At 37.2% G+C, this 24,616-nt stretch overlaps 1 protein-coding gene across 3 annotated transcripts in view; it reads left to right on the top strand.

The window, feature by feature from the left end:
- The window catches only part of LOC131076986 (MMS19 nucleotide excision repair protein homolog), a 338,109-nt gene that overhangs the window by 27,563 nt on the left and 285,930 nt on the right, over positions 1–24,616 (top strand). For all 3 annotated transcript variants that reach the window (XM_058014340.2, XM_058014342.2, XM_058014341.2), the window contains 2 exons: positions 16,282–16,344; positions 16,437–16,491. In XM_058014340.2, coding sequence (XP_057870323.2) covers positions 16,282–16,344; positions 16,437–16,491 — 118 coding nt within the window. The remainder of the gene's footprint in view (positions 1–16,281; positions 16,345–16,436; positions 16,492–24,616) is intronic.

Genomic DNA, 24,616 nt, shown 5'->3' with positions numbered 1-24,616 from the left:
ACGGCCATGCTGCTTTTCGTTCTTGCCTCTTTCTTTTGGTCTTCCTCGAACACTCAAAGCCTCTTTGGCATTCAGAGAGACCTTCCTTCTCATCTCCTCAGAAAGTAGAGAACGAACAACATCCTCCATCTTGAAGACGACTGCAGTGCTCCCTATGGCCATCACAAGGCTGTCCCATGAGTCTGGCAACGAACATAGCAAGATTTGTCACCTTTCTTCTTCATCCATTGGTACCCCAACTAAGGTCAACTGAGTCACCAACATATTAAAACTTTCCAGATGCTCAGAAATTCGTCCACCTTCTTCCATTCTCAAAGAATACAATTTCTTCCTTAAGAAGATCTTGTTCACAAGTGATTTCGCTTGGTAGATCTCACTTAGCTTCTTCCAAAGCTTTTTTGTAGTAGATTCTTCATGGACATTTATCAAAATAGAGTCTGCAAGACACAATCTAATGAGACCTTTAGCTTTTTTATCAATCACATCATATTGTGCGGCTAAAGTCGGATCTGCGGGCCTATGCTTATTCTCATCAATCGCATCTCATAGATCTCGATCAATCAACAGATCTTCCATCTTCAGCTTCCACATCTCAAAGTTTGTGCCAGAAAACTTCTCTACATCAATCCTCCCTGATATACTTGCCATCTTTACGATCCTGCAATACAAAAAAGAAAAACTCTGCACAAGCTTCCACTCAAACCTTGATTAGCTCAAAAAACCTTGTACCCAACAAATAGAACCAAAACTGGCCAGGCTCTGATACCACTTGTAAGGAAGCAAAGGTGTGCGGAAACGCTTCCTACGCTAATCTTGAGAGGACGGTTATGCAACTTTCAACTTAAATATTACTAAGATATCAAGAAATGCACAATAAAGCATAAACAAAATAGCAATGAACACATAACACAGTGATTACCGTGGGGAAACCCTTTTGGGAGAAAAACCTCACCCTCCAAAACTCGCACAATGTATTATCAAATCAAGCTGATTACAATACACTTGCAATGCAAGTTCTTACAGGAGCGCATAACCACAACTTGAACTCAGAGAGACTCCTTCTAGCATCCAGTTTTGCAAAAAACTCAATTATCAAACTCCTCCCCAAGCCCTCCTTTTATAGTGATTTTACAACCTGGAAACCACTTGTGGTTTTACAAAACCATGGGCTTAACCACCATGCCACATGGTGCCCATTTTTGACATTTACATTTCCAAAATGGAAAAACAACCAGGTTAAAATAGTAATCCTGTCAATAATTTTGTCCCCTAGCTTAGACCCTCTTAAAAGTCACAAAATGAGTCATTAAGGCTCAAAAAATGGCCCACCTATATTCTACTATGGACAAGACTCATTTTTAACAACTCACTAACCATTTTCCAATGCATAAACATGTGGAAAACTACCTCAAACAAATTCTGGAATTTTCCAGAAAAAGACTGCAAGGTTGAGACACATGTTTCTGAACAGAGATTACAATACCATCTTACATTGCTCGCAGAGGATGGTTAATAATTACTCTTCTCCCTGAGAAGTTTACAATACCACCTTACATTGCCCGCAGAGGGTGGTTAAATATAACGCAATGTATTACTGAGATTGAGACTCCCTCTCAATTAGGGTTTCATTTTCTACCACACCGAGTTTGTCCCTGAAGTACACAAACTTCACTTTGGACAGAGGCTTGGTAACGATATTTGCAGCTTGCTCATCAGTGTTGACATAGTTCAGCTGAATAGCGCTTCTTTGCACCATATCTCGAATGAAGTGATAATGAGTTTCCACATGTTTTGACCTGTTATGAAACACTGGATTGATAGACATTTTGATGTAACTTTGATTATCACAATGAATAACTGTGGGATCCCAAGGTTGACCGAACAACCCAGCAAGAAGCTTACGAAGCGACACTGCTTCTCTAGAAGCTACACTTGCTGCAATATACTCAGCCTCATCAGTACTCAATGCCACTGAGGATTGTTTTCTGCAAGCCCAAGAGATCACTACGGATCCCAAGTTGAAAGAAATACCGGAGGTGCTTTTCTTGTCTTTGATACTGTGGTGTGAATTGCACACCCATCCCCGTCTTAGATAGGGACCCCCCAGTTTATGCCGATTTTCGCCAAGGGATACAACGGAGATAAAGAATGCAAAGTGCCAACGTTGACAAACTCGCCCAAGTGCCCAAGCTCGCGCTTCTCGAGGAGAAAGTTTAAAATCACCAAAATACCCAAGAAGGGCGAATTTCGGACTTTCAGTCTAATATGTTAAAAATTCAAAAGGTTAAAAGATTGCCAAAACTGTCCAAGGGGCCAAATTTCGAACCTTGGGGTTAAATTCTCAAAAATTCAAAAGTTAGCAAATATGCCTTAAGGTCCGAAAATGCCTTTAAAAGTTCCAAAAAACCCCCAGAGGTCCGAATTTCACTTAAGACATCTAATTTCGGACCCTGGGGCCGAAATTAGAAATTTTGTATAAGTTTGCAAAACATGCCCAAAGGTCCGAAAATGCTAAAAGTTGACAAAATTGGCTTAAGGTCCGAAATTCACAAACGTTGACAAAACTGGCTTAAGGTTCGAAAATGCCAAAAGTTTGCAAAAAGTGCCCAAAGGGCCGAATTTGGGCCTTTAAGTGAAAATTTGAAAAGTGAAAAGTTTGCAAAAAGTGCCCAAAGGGCCGAATTTGGGCCTTTTAGCCAAAATGTTAAAAAGTGAAAGTTGGCAAAACACTCCAAAATCCCAAAGTTTGCAAAAGTGCCCAAAATCCCGAAATTCACCATTAAGGGGTGAAATGTCAAAGTTTTTAAAACTTTTTGAACGCCCCTCTTGCCCGAAATTGCCAGGAACAACTAAATTCACGGAAGGAGTAAAGCGTTAAAACTTGGGAAATTTTCAAATAACCCTCCAGGCGTTAAATTTTAATATTTGTTAAATTAAATTAATTAATTTATTGAAATGAAATTGATCGTTCGCAGGTTGCAGGACGTCATTAGAGAACCAGGAGAAAGGCCTGAAACGCAAATCGGAGAAGGATCGCAATCAAGGCTAGGCGCTAAAGACTGGAAAGGAAAAAGATGTGGGAACGTGTTGGAGGAGCGCGAGAACAACCAAGCATTGAGAACCGTGCCGCTGAACAAAGATGAAGTCCACCATCGGGACCAAAGACCAAAGAACACTCTGAATGCTGCAAGTTTATGCCTTCTCGAGAAAAAGCACATAGCTGGATTTAATTCCAGGAATTCAATTTCTAAAAAGCTGAAATTGTTTTATTGTAAAACTGCTTGTAGGTCCCACTCAGATATTTTGAAAGAAAGGGGAAACAAGTCAGTTGCGGATAGTTATGTCCAACTACTGGATAGACTCAAATTGAAGCCAAATAGTGGCAGGTAGTTGAAATTGTGGTTGAATGGATGGGTGAGAATTTAATGGGCATGGGTTAAGGCTGCTAGCTTTTGGATGGCAAGTTGCAGCCCTTGGATGCAGTCCATCCTAGCCTTCTATTCAAAATTGTAATATCTATAAAAGGCAGAGGCCTTTCTTTTGTAAAAGGTTAGATGGTTAGATAGTTAGAGATTGTTAAATAGTTAGACTCTGGTGAGAGAGTTAGATAGTTAGACTCTGGTGAGAGAGTTAGATTTTAGAGTTAGAATAGGTTAGATTTTAAGCAGTAGCATAGAGATGCTGCAGAAATTGTTGTAATAGGCAGCTGAAATCAATATATAGACATTGATTTGGTGTTTATTGTCTTGTTTTCATCCTGTTTGCATGGTTTCTCTCAGTATTTTAAATAGATCTTTCTATTTTGGGTGTGCAGGTATTTGATAGATTCAGGCTCATACCATTGAGGATATACTGATTGTGTATCCTTTTATATGGTTAACCTGAGCCTTTAATTGTGCTTAGTTCAATTGCAGGTGTCCGTCTGAGCTGCGCCAGAATTGGGTGCTTAGCCGTGCGTCTCCAGTCTGAAAATCTTCCAAGTCACTTTGAAGATTGCACCATTCCTGCAAGGTTGTGAGCTATTCTGGCCAAGCAGGAATTGGTTATGTTGAATCCGTCTACTCGCATACCCGTGTTGTTGGTTTTAGATCTCCTAACCCTTTCCTTTTGCTCTTTATTACGTAATTCGAGAATTACAGCAAACTAGCTTGTTGCAAATTGTAAGTCCCCTTGTGCTCCCAGCAAATCACATCGACCACTGAGTAATCCCGTAGTCAAGACCTGACAGTCAAAACCTTGAGGTCATCCCCTTTGATCAAACGTAAGAAATAGCATTGGGGATTTCCTTATCTCAAGAGAGGATAGGATACTCAGCGAGTACATTCTATTCTGCGTTGGCCGTATGGAGTTTGCAGCAATGCGATTTCAGACACGTCAACAGATACTTCCAGCCCAGTCTGCATCTGAATAACTTCCTAAGGTTATTGAAGTGTTAAGTGGATACTTTAGCCCAAAACCAACTGTGCCTCGCAAATATCTTAGGATGTGCTTGGCTGCAACAAGATGAACATGTTTAGGCATGCTCATAAACTGGCTAAGAGCATTCACAGCAAAACATATGTCTGGTCTAGTGTTAACTAGATATATCAGTGATCCAATCAACTGCCGGTACTTTGATGGATCTGCAAAATCAAAGTTAGCTGCAGAAACACTTAACTTCTTTAAGTTAGATTCCATAGGAGTAGACATAGATTTACAATCCATCATTCTAAATCTTTTCAAAATGTCAATAGTATACTTTCCTTGACTTAGAAAAATTTCGTTAGATCTTTGCCATACTTCTAGACCTAGAAAATAATGCATTAGACCTAAGTCTTTCATTTGAAATTCTGAAGCTAGTTCTTTTTTGTATCTAATGATAAGTTCATCTTTACCAGTAAGAAATAAATCATCCACATACAGAACTAGAATTAGCATTTCATCATTAGATAACTTAAAGTAGATGTTAGAGTCAATATCATTCTTACATAAACCTAGATTTAACAAGTATTTATCAATTCTTTCATACCAAGCACGAGGAGCCTGTTTAAGGCCATACAAAGCTTTCTTCAACCTGCACACATGAGTTAATCTATCTTGAATCTCATAACCCTCAGGTTGTTCAATAAAGACCTCTTCCTCAATGATACCATTAAGGAAGGCGGTCTTAACATCCATTTGATGTAGCTTCCAACCTCTAGTTGCTGCAATAGCTATTATTGTTCTAATAGAAGTATATCTAGCAACAGGAGCAAATGTTTCTTCATAGTCTATGCCTTCTTTTTGAGAAAAACCACGAGCTACAAATCTAGCCTTATATTTTTCAATACTATCATCAGCATTATGTTTAATTTTAAATAACCATTTAGAGGAAACAACAGATTTACCTTTGGGTCTGGGCACAATATCCGAAACATCATTCTTGATGATTGATTGGTACTCTTCATCCATGGCAAGCTTCCAGGCATGATGATTCAAGGCTTCTCCAACATTGCAAGGTTCAGTTTCAATGAGATTGCACATTAATGCAACGTAGTTGGAGAATACTTGAGGTCTCTTAGTTTCACGGAAGGTGCCACTGGGAGCTGCAAATCTTTCGGCTTCTTAAATGGTGTTTCTTACCCAAAGAGGCCTCTTTTTGGTAATGACAATGTCACTAGGAATATCAGTGGGATTCATGGGCTCTAGTGGATCATGATGATCATCTTGAGGAGGAGGATCAACAGGCTCCCTCTGAATCTCAGGGTTAGTATCAACATTCATATCTTGATTGTCATTAGCTTCATCGATAACACAAGAACCTTTTGATTTCTTAAAACCAATATCTTCTTCAAATGTAACATCCCTACTTACCTCAACATACCTTTGACCTGGGATGCATATCCTGAATGCCTCGGAGGATTCATTGTAACCGACTAGCATGCCTTTCTTTCCGAAGGGTTCCAACTTGGTTCGCTTTTCCTTGGGAACATGAACATAAATAGGACTTCCAAAAATTCTGAGGTGACTAATGTCTGGTTTGGATCCTGTGAAGGCTTCTTCAGGGGTCATGTTCTTTAGAACATGGTGAGGGCATCTATTTTGGATATATACTGTTGTTCTGGAAGCCTCGGCCCATAGAAAGTTCTGCAAGTCTTGATCGTGAATCATAGCCCTTGCAGCCTCAATAATAGTCCTATTCTTTCTTTCAGCAACTCCATTTTGTTGAGGGTTGTATGGAATACAAAACTCCCTCTTAATTCCTGACTCAACACAAAAATCATAAAAGCTACCGAAGGTGTACTCACCTCCATTGTCATTTCTTAGACATTTAATTCTTTTACCAGAGGAGTTTTCAGTTAATGCCTTAAACTCTTTAAATTTACTTAAGACTTCATCAGATTCTTTGGATTTCAAGAAGTAGATCCAAGTTTTCCTAGAGAAATCATCTATGAAGATTACGTAATAAAGAAATCCACTAGGAGATGCTATAGACATAGGACCACATAAATTAGAGTGAACAAGTTCTAGTTTGTCTTTAGCTCTATTTTCACTTTTATGAAAAGGACTTTTAACATTTTTACCTATAGCACAACCTTTGCAAGTGTTATCATGAATTTGACTAAGTTTAGGCATACCTTTGACTAATTTTTCAATAGAGGGAAGAGCTTGATAGTGCAAGTGTCCAAGTCTTCTATGCCATAGCTCACAGGATTCAAGAGCCTCATTAATGAGGGCTTGAATAGGATTAGTAGAGAGCTTATAAAGACTATCATATCTATTACCGATTATACGAGCAGATTTAAAACTAGATTTCTTAGGCCAAGCAAGAACTTTTCCCTCAGAAAATGCAATTTGATAACCTTTATCTTCTAGAGCAGAAATGGAAATTAGGTTTCTTTTTAATTTCAGGAACAAACAAGATGTCACTAAGGTGCAGAGAGATACCAGAGTCTAAATTTAAAGAAGTAGAGCCAGAACCTCTTACCGAATAACGAGCGTCATCACCAATTACCACATGAAGGCTGGTATCCTTTTCTACTAAGTCTGAAAGATGATCACAGTAGCCTGTGATGTGTCTGGAAGCACCACTATCAATTAGCCATGTATTACCATCTGTAGGAATACTGCTAGACAGAGCAGAGATGAATAAGAAGTCATCATTTTGTTCTGAGACTTCTTTTAGGTTGGCTTCTCTTTGATTAGGGTTATTCTGACATTCTTTAACATGGTGACCAAACTTGTCACATCTAAAACATCGAACACGTGAGGTATCTCTTGGTTTCTTCCAAGAGAGCTGGGAGCTAGAAGGTCTGAATTCCCTATTTCTTTTTAGATGAGGCTTCCTCCAATTTTCACCTTTCTTGCATTGCGTTGCAATCATGTGTTGATCATCAACATGAGGACTTTTGGTTTGCCCTCTTGTGATGAGGTGAGACTCTTCTTGGATGCAATCATTCTTAAGGCGATCAAGGGTAGGTAACTCAGTTCTACCACTTATGGTTTGGATAAATGACTCTCATGAGTGTGGTAAACCATTTAGGGCAATCATGACAAGGTCTTTATCTTCCATGTTATGTCCAATTAAACCTAGCTGATTCTTTAGTTCAAAAATTCTCATAAAGTAGGAAATAACAAAATCTTCTTTTCCCATTTTGATATTAAGTAGTCGCTGTCTTAAAGTAATTGCCCTATTGAGATTGTTAATTTCATATGTACCTTGTAGATGGCTGAACATTTCACTTGCAGTAGTAAATGATGCAATGGAGGTGACAAGGTGGTCTTTGACTGAATCAATGATAATCTTCCTTGCCTTGACAACATCCCTTTTGAATTGTTTTAGTTCAGCTGCATCCGTAGGTTCAGTTAGCTCTTTTGCTTCTATGAATTAAAGAAGATCTTCCTCTAGAGCCAACTTGATTCGAACCTTCCATGCAGTAAAATTGAGATTTCCATCAAGCCTATCTTCAACTTTTAGCCCCATTGACCTGACCTGTAAATGAGACAACAATCTGGAAATAAAGGAGTATTGAATTCTAAAATCTGAAAGTTGATCTAGCCTATAGCTCTGATACCATGTTGTTTTTAACACTTTCAAATTGATATAAACTTAGAATTTATATTTAGTTTCTAATTAGTTTGATTAACTGAAAGTAATTGGAATTAATGAAAACATAGAAATGAACAAATTGAGAGCAAGACACAGTTACCCTGGGAAAACCTCCTAGGAGGAAAAACCCAGCCAGAAAAGATCCTTAGATCTGATTATGGATTATAGTTATGTAATCATTACAACACTTATCTCATGTATTTGCAGGTTCAGATGTTGTTATCACAAGAGGTATGGGAGATTGAGGTGACTGCCTTCAACAATCGCTTGCTGTCATATGAGAGATAGATGCTGCTCCTCCCTTACCCTAGATTGTAGGCCGTCAAGGAATTCACTGTGTATAACCTAGATGGCAGAATTTCAAGCAATAAATGGCAGCCCTTCAAGTAGTTTGCTGTGCATAACATAAATGACAGACCTCCAAGCAATTCGTTGTGCATTCATTGATTTTGCTAACACCTCAAGATGGAGTTCGCACCTCCTAATGGTAGATGAAGGTTGCTGTAATTGCAGATGACTGAAGTTCGCATTTAGGCAAGCATGAAGATTTTCGCATGAGATGAAGGAGTTGATTGACTTGAATGATTAACAATGAATTCTTACCTTTACTTATATGAGGAGCTAAACCCCTTTAGCTAGGTCGGCTTTCATTTTAATTAACTTTAATTATTTTCCTTAAGTGCCTTGTGAATAGGGTCGGCCCTATTTGACAACACGCTGAGTGTTAAGTTGTGAGGCGAGGGTTTAATGTAGCGTGAGGGATAGGGCTTTGCCCTACACGTTTTGAGGGAAAAGGGGCCAGCCCCTTTTGGGCGGATTCCAATATTGCCCAAGGCAATTGGAATCCGCCATTCCCTAATTAATATCAATACAACCCCCACACCATGAACATTGATACAATATCAATGTTGGAGTGAAAACAATGCTTAGTTCTCATAAATTCTTCTCCTAGCATAATGTCTACAATCTGAAAAAAAGCCGGTTCATCAAATTTAAAAAATCCCCCACAGCCTCTTCATTGAAATTTGGCTGAGAAATGAGAGCTGTTGCCTGCGTGTGATGAGGGTAAACCTGGCCTCCATCTTCTCCTTTTGCCACTTTTCCTTTTTCACTGCACCTCCAAAGTCACCACCCACCAACTACTAGGTTTCGAGATCATTTAGCATGCAAAGATTGCCAGCCCCCCTCATTTAAAACTACTTGCGTGCCCTTCCTAACACGCACCCCCTGTCATGATTATCCCTTGCTAACGGTGACGTTTGACCCCTGAAAACATTCTAAATCAAGATTGCGAAAAGCCTCCTTGTCCTTGGGAAGGGAAGTGGTCAGCTTGGATAGTATGTCCGCCGGCTTGTTCCCACTTTTCAATGTGTGGGTTACCTTGAAATCATTAAAGGATTTAAAATATGTATTAATTAATTTTATATATTTATTTATATTCCAAGAAATTGTTTCTCCCTTTCTTATGCCATTAATATTAATCAACGATTCCCCTTCAAGGTGAATTTTCGACACTGATAGTTTTTTAGCCATTTTGATTGTTTGTAAAGCCGCTTGTGCCTTAGCCTCGTTATTTGTTCCCTCTGGCAACTTATTGGCTCCTAAAGCCACAATTTTCCTAATGAGTCTCTAGTGTCATACCGGGCACTAGATGGGTGTAATGTTCTCACTTTGAAATATAATTTAATAATAAATAATAATAATAAAATTAAAATACAAAAGAATAAAAATAAAAAATAAAATTAAAATATAATTAAATTTGATTAAAGTTTATGAATGGTCAAAAGGCATGAAATGTTAAGTTGTGACTCCTCCAAATATGAGGTATTAAAGGGAGAAGGGAACTCATTTGAAGGGGGGATAATTTGGGAATGAGAAGTGCAGATCTGATTGTGAAAGGTTGTGCCCCTTTCAAAGGGCAGAAATAATGAAGAGTTGGACTCTTTCAAAGGGTGCTAATGGTGAAAGGGTGTGTCTCCTACCAAAGGGCATGCATGATAAAGAGGTGTGACCTCTCCCTTGCATTGAGAGATATAAAGGAAAGGAATAAAAAACATCCATTGACATCACCATCAATCAGATCAGATCAGATCAGAACTGTCATTAAGTTACACAGTAACATTCTTGTTCTTGGTGGTATGCATGGGGATGTGCTTAATATGTATGCTTAATATATGAAGCCTGATAATGTTCTTATGCAGAATTTAGTAGTAATATTAATATAGACTGCAATATATATGACAGTCATACTTAATTTCATATATATTCATAATACATGAGAAGTTAGTATACTCATAGCCTAATCTTTAGTCTTACATATTGCCCCACATGGAGGATTGGATGTGGAGTTGTTAGGGAAAGACGGTATTAATACCTTGCAAGGTAGATAAGAATTGCAGTGGGATGGACATGCTACATCATACAAAGGCAATGGATAAGGCTTGCAGAGGAATGGGCATGTGCTACATCATACAAAGGCACTACTTGGAGGATGGTTTTCTAGTGCCCTAGGAAAGATACTTCCCAATCTCCGCTAAGATTGATCATTAGGATTGATTAGGGATTAGACTTGGCTATGTTGATTATCCCTTGTATGATGTATGCTAATTGTTCTCTAGAGCTAACAAATGCATTATAAAAGATAATAAGTATGATGAGATGTGTTTAATTATTGGAAAATAGGCTATCTCCTAGTAGGGGACATTACAATGGGCCCAGGTTCCCTTTTGATGATCCGTCAAAGTTCACTTTGATCTAATTCTCCTCCGGCTTACACCACCCAGGCTCCCTTTGATCAAGTAATTCTGGATTAGCCCAAAAAGGCCCATTAACTGGCTACCACATAACCATAATTACTCAGATTAAAATATTCATTATTTCCCCAAATCAGATAAAAATACCTCATACCAAATAAAATATGAAATACCTCCAAATTCCTTTTATTCCTGAAATCAATCTTAAACTTTACAAATTTGTCTCCAATGGAGACTTTACAAATTTGCTCAAATGTAGACTCTGTCACGAATCCACTCCGAAGAAGAGTCAGGTTTTCATCCAATCCTTTTGATCTATTGAAGGTTTCTGTCCTTAGCATCACACAAATTCATATCAAATCCATAAGCATGCCTTACTTCCTTCATTCAGCCTCCTTATAAAGAACTCCAAGAAGCATCTAGACCATTAGGCTGACTTGGCTGACTTAAATAATAATAATATTTTGTATCTTTATTTAATATAGTGACCTTTAATAACATTTTATTATTTTTGTTATTATTTAATTAAATTAATTAATATTAAGCATAGAAACGAGACTTGAACTTGGCGTGGACTCGGCAAGGCTGACCCGACTCGCGACTCGGCAAAAACTCAACAGGACTCGGCAGAAAAATCAATTTCTAGTGAGTCTTGCCTAGAGTGAGTCCTGGAGAGTCCCGAGTCCTTGAGACTTGGCTAGGGTCACTCAGCTCGGGACTCGCCAGGACTCGGCAAGTCTTGGAACTATGATATTAAGTCATCATTTGAATATAACTTAATAAAAATCAATTTAATTAATTGTCACTTAAAAATTGGGGACATTACACTCTGGGAGGGGCTATGGGACTTGTTGTGACCTATTTCACACATTGTCCCATTGCCAATGGGGATCCCTTGTTTTTAAGCTTTTTTAGGGTTTTGCTTGGGCATCACAACTGCCAATCACCAGTCTTAGTTTTTGAGAGATCATCCTGAGCAAAGTAGAGAATTCATGCTCAGAATAGTGTCTGGACGTTGTCAAAGTGTTTAGAAGGCCTGAAGGACGAGGATTGCAATTGCTTTGGGTCATTTCTGACAACTTTCTATTGTTACAAATTTTTTACTTTTTTGTTTTTTCCTAAATTTAGAAAGTTTTGTTTTTGGCACTTTGGCACATTCCGGGAAGCAACTCTTTTGGCTTGCTTTTTTTGCTTTTTTGCTTTTTGCTTTTTTTTGCTTTTTGAAAGTAGAATTACAGTTTTGTTCCTCAGGTCATATCATCAGTGCCCATGTTGTCAGAAATAATTTTTTTTGTCTCCAAGTGTAAAAAGCAGGGTAAAAACCCTAATCTAGGGTTTTGTTCCAGATAAACATGGCATGGACCTAGCATGAACATGGCTGTCCAGAGCCAAAGTTTGCCCAAATTGGAAGACATAAAACAAAGTTGGCATGAAGAAGATGGATGTCTAAATATCATCAAGCCCTGCCCAACACTTGGAAGGTATGGCAGCAAGCAAAGACAGCAAGAGCAGCCTAAGTCTTGCCTTGGACATGTCCTGACATGATCAAAGTCCGCCTAGGCGTAACATGGTGAAAGCTAAGACAAAGTTGGCAAACAAACTTCCAACTCCGCCTTGCCTAGTATAAGATGGCAAAGGCTATGCAAAGTCTGCCAACTCTTGGCAAGACCCTCATGAAGTCTGCCTAGGCACATAAGAAGACAATGTCCAAGCTACTCCAAACTCTGCCTTGTCCAAGCATGTGCCAAGTCCGCCTTGGCAAGGAAACCATCAAGTCAACAGTATGTTGGAAGAGTGTCAAAGCATACTCAAACTCCGCCCATGTCCAAGACACTCCAAACTCTGCCCAAGGTAGGCACAAGCTAGACTCCGCCCAAAGCAAGAATGGCAAAGCATTGGACAAGTCCGCCCAAAGCAAGAAAAAGATGGCAAACAAACACTTAACTCTGATCTGCAGTCAAGTAGGATGGCAAGGGTTAAGCTAACCCCTACTCACAGTTAAAGAGGAAACAAAGCAATATCCAAGAACATTTGAAGTTCGTTGGGCCAAGGATAAAACAATAAAGCTCAAAACAAAACTTGTCCAAAGTGAGGTGAACTCCACCCAGCATAAAGCAACATGTCTAAGACACATCAAAGTTCGCCCTACATTGGCAAGATTTCTTCCAAGTCCGCCAAGAACATGGCAAAGAAAAGGTTGCAAGGAAAGACTAGCATGAGAAAGCAAGTCTAATACACCTCCGCCCAAAGGAAAAGAAGATTGTTTTGGTATGGTGAAAAATGAAAGAAGACAAAGTTTGCTAAGATAAAGCAAAACAAAAGCATGGAAAGAGGCATAAGATGGATTTCTAAAGATCTTCTAAATTCGCCCAACATGAACAATGCCCAAGCAAGCCTAGACTCTGCCTATGACAAAGTTGGCATGGAAGCATAAACATGTCTTATGACCAACAAAGTCTGCCCAGCTTAAGAGAAGGATGTCCAAACATCCTTGAAGTCCGCTATACATAAGGGGAAGATTAAAACAAGGAAATAAAGAAAAGCAAAGGGTTTGGCACAATAAAGAAAATAAAATTTGCCAAGATGAACTACACAAAGTTTGCCAAGATAGATAGACACAGACATTCGAAGTTTGCCTAGGCATAAATGGAATATGTGAAGAAAGCAAGACATAAAAAATTCGCCTATGGCTCAAGGATGAGACATGAAGATGATCAACTTGCCGTACCGAAGAGAGAAAAATGGATGAAGGAACAACAATTTCGACCAAGAAAGCACATAAAATCAACCATTGAAGGGTCAATTAATTGAATGGGTTGGAAAATAAATTCAACACTTAGAAAAAATTTCAAAAAAATGACTGTGTGGAATTTTGACCAAGTGTTGGAGAGGAAATAGAAAGAAAGAAGAAGAATAAAGAAGAAAAGTAAGGAGAAGATGAATAAAATCCTTGTCCAAGGGTGGAGTATAAGGCAAATCCATAGGCAAAGTGTGTTCGAGCATAGAAATGGCCAAAATCTCGGCTAGGTGCTGGAGGATCCACATGTAGGTGTCACAAAATAAAATTGACTAGCCAAAATTTGGCTTCACAAAATAAAATTGACTAGCCAAAATTCGGAAGCAGGGGAAATACTTCACAGAAAAAGTTCCAATTTCCTTCATTGTGGCGAAGGCACAGGGGAATTCTTCTCCAAAATTCAAGACACTTGAAAGAGTTTCCAGGCATCAAGAAAAGTCTTCAGACTTGGCCAAAAAATATAGAAAGAAATTCCAGACTTCGTGAAGGATTTCATCTCTCGAAGAGTCAAAGACAAGCTCCCAATCAAGATCAGATAGTGGCAAGAGGACTATTCCAAACAAATTTCCATACTTCGGCAATTTTTTGGCACAAATTGGAGAATTCAAGGAGGACATTCAACAATCAGATTGTTCCAAGTCAACATGTCCAGGTTCAATGAACCTAACTTATCCAGAAGCTTCTAGAAGGCACACTTTTTCAATGCAACAACCTTCTTTTTTATTATTGGTTTATCTTTAGTAAGAAGGACAAGTGTTCTCAAATGTAATTTTCTCATTGGTCAAAGGGTAGTTAGTTGTAACAAACCCTAATTAGGGTTTATTTTGTAATCTTGACCGTTGATTGAAAATCAATCCTAGCCATTGAATTGTAATTGGGGAGCCTATAAATTGAGCTCGCCCCTCATTTGTAAATCATGGGAGCATGTTGCAAAACATGTTGAGATAAGTAATTGTTGCTTATGATTGCCAAAGTAATAAGTAATACATTGATCGAATTGATGGTGATTACTTCCCTTATTTTGGAGTCAGCATGGTTCTTAACCCTCATCATAGTTTAGATTTTATTTCAAGTTGTTAGATGAGTGAAGGATTTGATAGTTTAGATTGGTGAAACTTTGCTCATACTTTCTTTGGATGGATGATTTTCATTCAATGTGTAAAGTTACCCTGAGCTTTGATGTGGATGCTTAACTTCTACTTTGAGTAATATTGTTCAATTGTTGGTATTATTCATAAGTGTGAAAATCTTGAGCACAACCTTAGAAGATGGCACATGCTTTGCGTAGTTGTCCTAAGTGTGGCGAAACAAAGTGTTGTTATTAGTTTCACCCAGTCTTTACCGTCTCTTGAATTCTTAGGAATAGATTAGAATTTCTAAACCGTTATCTCCTTTTCAGTTTTCTTGAAATCCATAATCCAAAACAAAACAATAAATCTCCTTTGTGAATTGAACGAGCCAAGCGTAAGTCCCCCTTGTATTTCAGCATACATAACCAAGGTAGCTATCCAACACAAAGTCGCCCATTTGCACATATAGACCTTGGAGTCACCTTGTGGTCTTGTTTGCAATCTTGACACAAGTAGTGATTTTGTTCAGGAGAGGATAGAGTATCCTTGGATATTTTATTCTAATGTTTGGTAAATGATAAAACGTATACCAACAGGACTGTCCCTGGTGTTGTCTCCATGACAACCTCTATAGTCGACTGAACTGGCTATGAGGGCTCTGAAGGGCCCGGTTGAGTGTCATCTGCGGGGATCTCTGTCTCCAGTGGCTCTAGACCCTTGGTGAATCAGGTGGAGGGACATCTGCTGGTACCCACAATATGCCAAGCTAGTCATCAATTTTGTTGGCTTGTTCAGCCAACATAGTTCCTTGGACTGGTGGTGATACTGTAACTGGTGATGGAACTACAGCCACTGGCAGCAGTACACCACAGGCAGCAGTGCCACCTTAGGCAGCAGCAATGAATGCCAACTGTTTGATGAAATGTCTATTTATTAAAATTGCAAAAAGATCAAGTTTGTTCGAAAACATTTGGCAAAGATCATTATGCATTCACGCTTGATCTTATGCTATATTCTTTTGCTTCTTGTTGAAAGCCTTTTTATCCTAATTTTCCTTTGGCTGTTGTTATTGTTGTGTGGCCTGAGTGTTGTCACCTCGTGCAGTTTTCTTCATCAGAGGACAATATTGTATTTTTTGATGCCTGTTGTGCTAACAAAAGACAATCAAGGCAACCATTTTATAAGTATCAAAGTGCATAAGGCATTATGTCACAATATATTGACTCTAAAACAGATCTGTTATTTGGCAATGTGCTTTTGAAATTGAGGAAAGGGCCTAGATAATTGATCTGTATTTTCTTTATGTTGAATGTTGAGATCCATAATTGTCTTAAACCCATTGCCTTTTTTCTTGACTGTTTTTCTATCTTCATGCCCTGGAATAAAAAGATAAACATAATAGTTTGAAAAATTGGGGTGAGTATGTCTTTGGATTTTATCTGAATTTCTACAGACAAATTAATTCCTGCTCAAAACTTCTTGCTGAAATCATTCATCTGTAACATATTTATTGAATTGTTTTTTAATTCTTGAAGCATTCTATCCATTCTATCCATAAGCCTTCTGGGTTATGCTTAAACTTATTGTTGACAGGCTGCAAGTCTTGATGCAATTTCTTCACTTGTACTTGGAGGGAAGCTAACCGTACACGGAGTGGTAAGTGATGGTGACTATAGAATTTATGGTTCATGAATAGGTGTGTTATGTTTGTGTTAAGCAACTAAAGGAGACATGTCTGCTGGATGCAGGTTTCAGATATGGAGGTGTACTTGACAACGACAGATAATGCAGTCAGGGCCAGAGGTATCTTTCTTTTGTATCAGATTGTATATGTAGTTTATTTGGCTTTAATAAAATGTTTTTTTCTCAGCTATATGGTATTTGCAAGTAAATGAAATTTCTGCTTCAAATGTTCTGTTATTTACGTTTTGGTTCAATGGAAAATAATCTAGTTCTTGACGAAGTTTTTAGTTAGAGTTTTCTTACATGTAAATACTTAGTACAAAAGATTTATGCTCCAAAATTATCTGATACTTCTGTTATGTTTCTAACTGAAACCCAAAGCTGAAACCGGACAAAATTTGAAATTCTGAAAGCAGAAATTGTATGATTTTTTTTATGAAAAACAGAAACTTGAAAATTTAAGACTCTAGTTGGACATCAGTAAACTGGGAAACTAGAAATCCTCATTGTATTTCAGCCCATGCATAAGATAACAACACTATGATTCCTGAGTATATATGGGGACAAGCCTGCGCCCAAAATCTTCAAGGCAGTATGAGTACAGTACTTGGTCAAGAAAAGTAGTCTCCACACAAAAGCTTCGTAAGCTTCTTGAACCATAGTAAAATCTTATTTACTTAGATCCTTATCCCTCTTAATTGAGTAAGATAGCAATGGCATAAGATCAGTTTCACTTTCAATCATAGTCACGGTGAAGATAAAGATACGAAAGAAACTATTGTGAGAAGTTTCACATCTTGATTTGGAAGAGAGCAAAGAACCCTAAACTAGATAAAGCTAAAAATAATATCTGAAGAATTGGTAAACATGTTAATAAAATACTACTGCTGGCCTCTAAACTAGCCATTTGATTACAATTTACAACTTAAAGATTTAATCCTCATTACATTATCCATTGTTGGGACAGATAAATGTATGCAGTATAAAAGCTTCAATTGTCAAAATAATTAGCTGAATATTTCAAATTCACTGAAAAAGTGGTTTCCAATGCATGGCTGAAATAGCAGTAGACTTAATTTTTCAGAACCCAGCATAATTTTGCAAAAATGTAAGTGCATATACATGGCATTCTAAAACGGGCAACTGTATTTTACAGATTTATTTTTTTAATGCTGGGATTGAGTGGTATCCCTTCCAGTATAAATATAACTTGTTCTTGCACCTGCTCCCACTCCATATATTCACATGCTGTTAGCTTAGGGAAACCTAAACCAGAATGGGAATTCAGTGGAGGATATGGATTTCCTTGAAACATACTTGTGAACCACAGCGTATTGGCTGTAATTTTAGGCTGGATTGTCTGAAGTTACAATTTAATGTACACAATCAATTAGATTTTGGTTCTCTGGTCGTTTGTTGGTTATGACAATATTAATGTAGCTGTTTCTTGATAAGATGGATTTGGCTACCCTCTTAAGTATCTATATGTCATGCCCAAAATTTAGGGCAAAAACGGAACAATTTTTTTTTTTAAAAAACATACTAATTAATTAACAAGTTCACTCACACGACAAGCGTTATAGAAATTTCCATAATTATATTCGAACTAGTTCTGAGACGAACCAAGCATCGATAGTTTGTTAAATATTATTTGCGGAAAACTAACTGGTTTAATTTTATCTCCACGAGATACCTAGTCATTAGGTTTATTAAATTAATCACATTAAGGAAAATAGGAGAGGAAATTTATTTCAATCCCCATTAAGACATATAGTGTAAACATCCAATTTAAAATTTAAATACTCTAATTAAATTAACCGGGACAAAAATAAGTATTTATTACCTTAAATACATTTAAAATTATAAAAGCTAGGCTTACTTCTGATAATTTATTTATTTCACTTTTCTTTTTACTTCTTATGAGTAATCATACGGAGGTATTTAACTATTTAAAAACTCCATTAAATACTTTTAAATATTTTAAACTTTATTATATACTTACTCCAATTTATAACCAGAATATATATTTATATATATATATATATATATTTAAATATATAATATATATATATATATATATATATATATTATATTTTAATCCTTTTAAAATTATCTCCCCAAAATAATAGTTAATTTTCTCTCCAACCCTAATTAAGGATTCATATGATTTTTTTTATATAAATATATTAATAATAACTATGAAACTAATATTATTTTTAATTCTTTTACCCTAGCCCTACCCGGGCTAGGGTTTAATCCTTTTTTTTTTTGTTAAACACTGAGTATTCTTTTTAGCAGGGCCGAAAACCCCCAAGGCGGTGGCCATGATTTTACTGCAGGTTCGAAGGAGGGCGACTGGGAACGGCCGAGGCACCACTGTGTGGGCGCATAGTGGGCGCCGTGGCACCACTGTGTGTCCACACAGTGGGCGCCGCTAGCGGCTCCCCCACTGTGTGGCCACACAGTGGCGGCCGCGGCCGTCCACTGTGTGTCCACACAGTGGGAGCCGAAGCGGCCGCACTGTGTGTGCACACAGTGGGCGCCGCGTGGCCCTCACTGTGCGTACACACAGTGGGGTCCGCGTGGACCCAAAACTTCTTTTTTTTTTTTTTAAATATATTTTATATAAATATATATATATATATATATATATATATAAATATATATATATATATATATTTATATATATATAAATATATATATATATATATTTATATTTATATAAATATATAATCATATAGTTATGAGGGTGAAAAATATATCAATAAATATATTTTTTTTGTAATAAGATTTACATGCAAAAATTTTAAACAAAACTAATAAAGGAAAAGCATTATGTTAATTCAAATATATATATATATATATATATATATATATATATATATATATATATATATATATATATATATATATATATATATATATATAGAATTAGGCCCTTTTTTTTGTTTATTTGTTTTTAATTGCTGATAAAAGAATGAAGCTAAATCCATTGATAAGCTTTTTAATCATCACTAATTAGAAAAACAATTTAGAAATACATTTTTGGAAATACAATATACTTCTCTATAATAAATAGATTCATTGATTTTTCAACTAATTAAGCAATAACTTAAAACATTCCTTTTTTTTTTTAATACGTAAGATCTTTCAGTAAAAATAAATTCATATTTTCAGCGAGTAGAATATAGATAAAATTTAATTGTAAACTAATTTTTTTCATAATACAAAGAAGCTTTTGCATGCAACTCAAAATGACTTTTCTTTTTCTAAAAATCAGAAGTAGAAATAAAACAAGCTTTTCTTTTTACAACTCTAAGATATTCTGCAAATTTTACAGGATGTTTCTTTGTTTAGCTACAACAATAACCCCAAGTCTAATTTCAAGAATTACAACTTGCCTCTCATTTCTAAGAATGAGGGCTTACTTCTGTAACAACTTTAAACAAACATTTGCAAATGAAATAAAGTATCTTCAACAATAATCTTCTGTATCTTTTCATGGCCCCTATTCTCTTCTCCTGACTTTCTTGCATAATAGAAACACAAATATGACCACAGAGTGCTCACCTCCCAGCCTAGGCTAACTGGTAGCCACCCCCGAGCTCGGAGAACCAATTCCTAGACGGGTAACAAACAGGCAAACACATAGAAAGCAAATGCATACAGATTTTCCAGACACATTCCCAACTTGGCTTTCACAGCACCACACTTTGGTGATGAACATTTTCAAAGGGTGGTAGTGGACCAATACCCTGAGGAGAACTGCAAGTATGAAATAAACAAGAAGCCACCTCATGGCACAATAATAATATCAAGAATCTCGACCCCTTATTCTTTTTGTCCTCCAAAGGCATTCTAGCCTTATATCCCTCCTTATGACCCCCATTGCACAAACAGGCCATGCAGCAAGGGTCACACAAAGATCCCTTGTGATCGCTCTCAAAGAGAGTCTCTCACTCGAGGGTTGTCACTGCTACCACCCACAAGATCCTCTTCTCTCCCAAGAGTAAGAGGTCTTGAGAAAACTCCCAAAACACAAACAAATCATAATGCAAAAATACCAAAAGATTTTCTAACAAAAACTTTCAAGAACACAGATTTCTTACACCAACAAACTTCCAGACATAAACAAGAAGAAGACATTATAATGAATAACTGAAACCAACCTTAATCTGCCCAAAGGTATTATGATATTTGATGAAGAGCTGCCCAATCCACGAATCTTTTTCCTTCTACCCTTAATCAATTTTTCTATTCCATAACATTATTTTCTTTTCAAATTTTCTCTTGTCTCCAAAAATGGAGAGTGGGTGATTACCCTCCAATTCTCAAAAATCTTCCTTAAGAAGCTCACTCTCTGAGTTCTCACAAGTTTCTAAAAACCAAAAAGGAAAGAAAGCAAAAATGCAAAAAGACTCTCATTCCAAAAGGAAAAATCTTGATTAGATTTAACTTCTAATTTTCAATTTTCGCTCAACTCAAAAAAACCAATTTTTAAAGCGTTAAAAAGATCATTATAAAGTAGAAACTTGCCTAAAATTACCCCTAACCCCTAGGTATACCTTATGGGCTTTAGGAAACCCTATTAAACTACCCCTAGGTGTTCATTTAACCCATTTTAAACCCCTCTGAAGTTTATTTTCGGGTCAAACATAAGTTGACCATCCCAAATATTATATTCCCAAAGTATTTAAGACAACACATTATTTTATTTAAGAAGAACTATAATTAATCACTTTCCCACCAAGAGACAAAATAAAACATTTAAATTTAAATCCACACGTGTCAAGTGACACAAATAAAACACTTTTACAAAAATAAAACATGAAATTGTCTCTTGTGGTTTTTACACAATAAATTTAAATAACACTTAACACTCATGCAGCATATACTGTTACGAATAAAATACAACACAAACGGGGTGTTGTCTCTCCAAATAGACAACCCCTGGCTTACGAACATACATAAGTCTAGGTTTTGGTTCTCCGTAAATTTCCATGGTCACATGGTAAATTTCCTGCGCATCTCAATTTACACATTAGTACTTCCAAATATCCATATATAATATAATTCAATAATATAACAATACACATCATCACTTGCATACAATTTTCATCTGCACAGATTGAATACATCTTTTATCAAGCAATTTCACATAAGCAATTTCATCCCAATTCACATAAACTAAACATACATCATAGTTCTATATTCAGAGTAAAGTCCTGCAAATTCAATAACGACATCTATCATTGCAATATCATCCTATCTAACAATCATGTAGTGTTCTATCTCATAAAGCATGTAAGTAAATCATCAAATCATAGCAATGTTATCCAAATCCTGAAATCATATAAGTTCTAAGTCTCAAAATGCATCAAAATAAAGTATCCATAATAGTCTAAAAATAAAATCCACTGAATGTCAGACTGAGTCGAGGTGAGGCCTCACACTATATTCTTTTATAGCTTTCACCTTTGATTAATAAATTGAGCAGGCTTTTTATGCTGATGTTTTCTGCATTATGGCTTCCTTTAAAGTCACTTGTGCTGGTTATCCATTGGCTGGATCACATAGGCATTTGCATTGAATTTTTATGATTCTGGAAATGTGGTATTAAGCTAGAATCATTTAACTAATGTTAGGCTCATAAACTGGCAACTATCCACATGGCAGAAAATAAATCGAAACTGCCATTAAACTTTCTGAGCAATATAGTGAATTATTTAATGAATAAAAAAATGAGATTCCACAATTTTAATGTAAATCAATCATATAACCTCAGACACTTTTAGAATAATGCATGTTTGACCCTCTGAAACATGTATGGTGAGGATCAAACTCATTTTAGGAACAAAATCAACACAAACCACTGTAAATTGCTCTTTTCTCCTTCTTTTGAGAGGTTGAAACTGTGGAGTTATTGCCATCTAAAGCTACTAAAATTGCATTAAACTATCCTTAGCCTTTAGCACGAAGTTCATTAAATGACCTGAAATCAATAGTGGGGCACTTCTCTATTTCATGGACTGTTTTCTCAAAACTTGCATGCACCTTTTTTCTTTCAAGGTATTAATGATTATACCAATAAATAACAAATGGCATGCCAATGTTGATAAGAAGAGCCTGCGATTGGGATTTGTGCTAATCTAGCAGAATTTATTGTTGAAATTGTTAGCTAGTTCGGATAATATTTTAATGTTGCCTTGTGGCAATTAAAATATTATCTTATTGTAATAAGGTTAAGCGATTTATGCCTTATAGGGCTGGGCCTAAATGTAATGTGTGGATTAAGCAATTTATGTTTATAAGGGCTGGGCCCAAATGTAATGTGTGGTTAAGCATTTCATAGGGCTGGGCCCCAACCAGGAAACGTGTCACAAGATGCAAGTTATGTAGGCCCCAAATTGGGCGCCAAAGTGCAAAGTGAAATATGTAAAATAAAGGGAATTGGTTAAGGCCGACTTAGAAGACTTGAACATGAATCCTGTATATAAACAAGATTCATTCTTCACAACAATGATCTTTATCAAGTGCGATCAACCTTATGCAAGAACAGTCAGCGAATCTGGCATGTTAGAGAGCGAATCCATTGGACAACTTGTTGGGAAGGTGGTGCGCTATACTTAAGTGATCTCCCTCTTTAAGTGGTGTCGATATTCTGCTCTCTCTGAAGACATACTACAACTGCATATTCTAGGTTCAGTCTGCCCTAGATTGGCCCTCAATCAAATAAGTAATCTGATTCATGTAATCTGCTTATAAATAAGGAACTGATCTGAATCTTTGATGCTGAGTTTTTTCCTCCAAGAGGGAGGTTTTCCCAGGGTACTTGTGTCTTGTGTTGTGTGCTTTAATTATTATTTCTGCTTATTCTCAGTCTGATTATAATTCAAGTAACTAGATTAACATCTGATTGCCTAAAATCAACATGATATTAGAGCCAAGTTCGAATTAGGGGTAATTAGATTGATTGTGGTTGTTCCTCCTCCTTGCATTTCTGCTCTTATTACTTCATTCGAAATGTTGAACTGTCTCAGGGTTGAAGATAGATTGGATGGTGCATCCAACTTCACGTCATGGAGATTCCGAATCATGCTTGCATTAAATGGAAGTGATCTTGCAGACTTTGTGGAGTGATCTTCCATTGAACCTGAGGCAGAAGAAGAAAAGACTTCATGGAGGAAGAAAGATTTTCAAGCTCAGAGAATGCTGGTTGACTCCGTGAAGGATCATATTGTACCTATCATCTCCCAGCTGAAGACTACCAGTGAAATGTTCAAGACATTGGAAGAGATGTACGAAATCAACAACACCAGCCGTGCCCTAGCTTTGAAGCAGCAGCTTCATCACATCAAGATGATGAAAGGTGAATCAGTCATAGCATACTTCATGAAGATTTCTGATTTGAGAGATCAACTCTCATCCATTGGGAAGGTTGTTGATGACAGCGACTTGACCATCCTTGCTCTCCATGGTCTTCCGACATCTTGGGAGTCTTACATTCAAGGAATCAGTGCAAGACCAGATCTTCCCAAGTTCGATCGTTTGAGAGCAGATTGCATACAAGAAGAGTCACGATTGATAGCAAGAGGAATTGAGCGTGATCTTTATGATGTAGACAATCAAGTCCTTGCTTCGCATTTGGTTAAAAGCAAAGGAAGGAAGTGGGATAGAGACAGAGATTCAGATGCTGCCCCTAAGAAATGGAAGGACTTATCTCACATCCAGTGCTTTAAGTGTGACAAGTATGGTCATTTTGCTTGAGATTGCAAATTCAGGTCCACTCCTCTTGCTTCCTCTGTAGAAGTTGGCATAGGGACATCTCAGGAGGAGCAAAGGTCAAATGAAGACTTCCTTTTCTAAAAGGAGGAAATGTTAGAGGGAGCTTGACATCATTATTCAGAGGGAGCCAATTTCTTTCAGCTTCAGAGGAAGCCTCATCTTTTGTGTAATAGTTTTTTTTGTTCCACCCTTTGCGAGTAGGTATGGTGGATCCACCCTCTGTGAGTAGGCATGGTGGTGATGCATTCTTCTCTGGGAGAAGTTTGAGGTGAAAGCCCTCGTTCCACCCTCTATGAGTAGGTATGGTGGACCCACCCTCTGTGAGTAGGTATGGTGGGCATCATTGAAGAAATTCCACCCTTTGCGAGTAGGCATGGTGATCCCACCCTCTGCGAGTTGGTATGGTGGGTATCATGGAAGAAATTCCACCCTTTGCGAGTAGGCATGGTGGTCCCACCCT

This window comes from Cryptomeria japonica, chromosome 6 (assembly GCF_030272615.1).
Source record: "Cryptomeria japonica chromosome 6, Sugi_1.0, whole genome shotgun sequence".
Lineage (NCBI taxonomy): Eukaryota > Viridiplantae > Streptophyta > Pinopsida > Cupressales > Cupressaceae > Cryptomeria > Cryptomeria japonica.
This window is presented reverse-complemented; position numbering and strand designations above follow the sequence as displayed.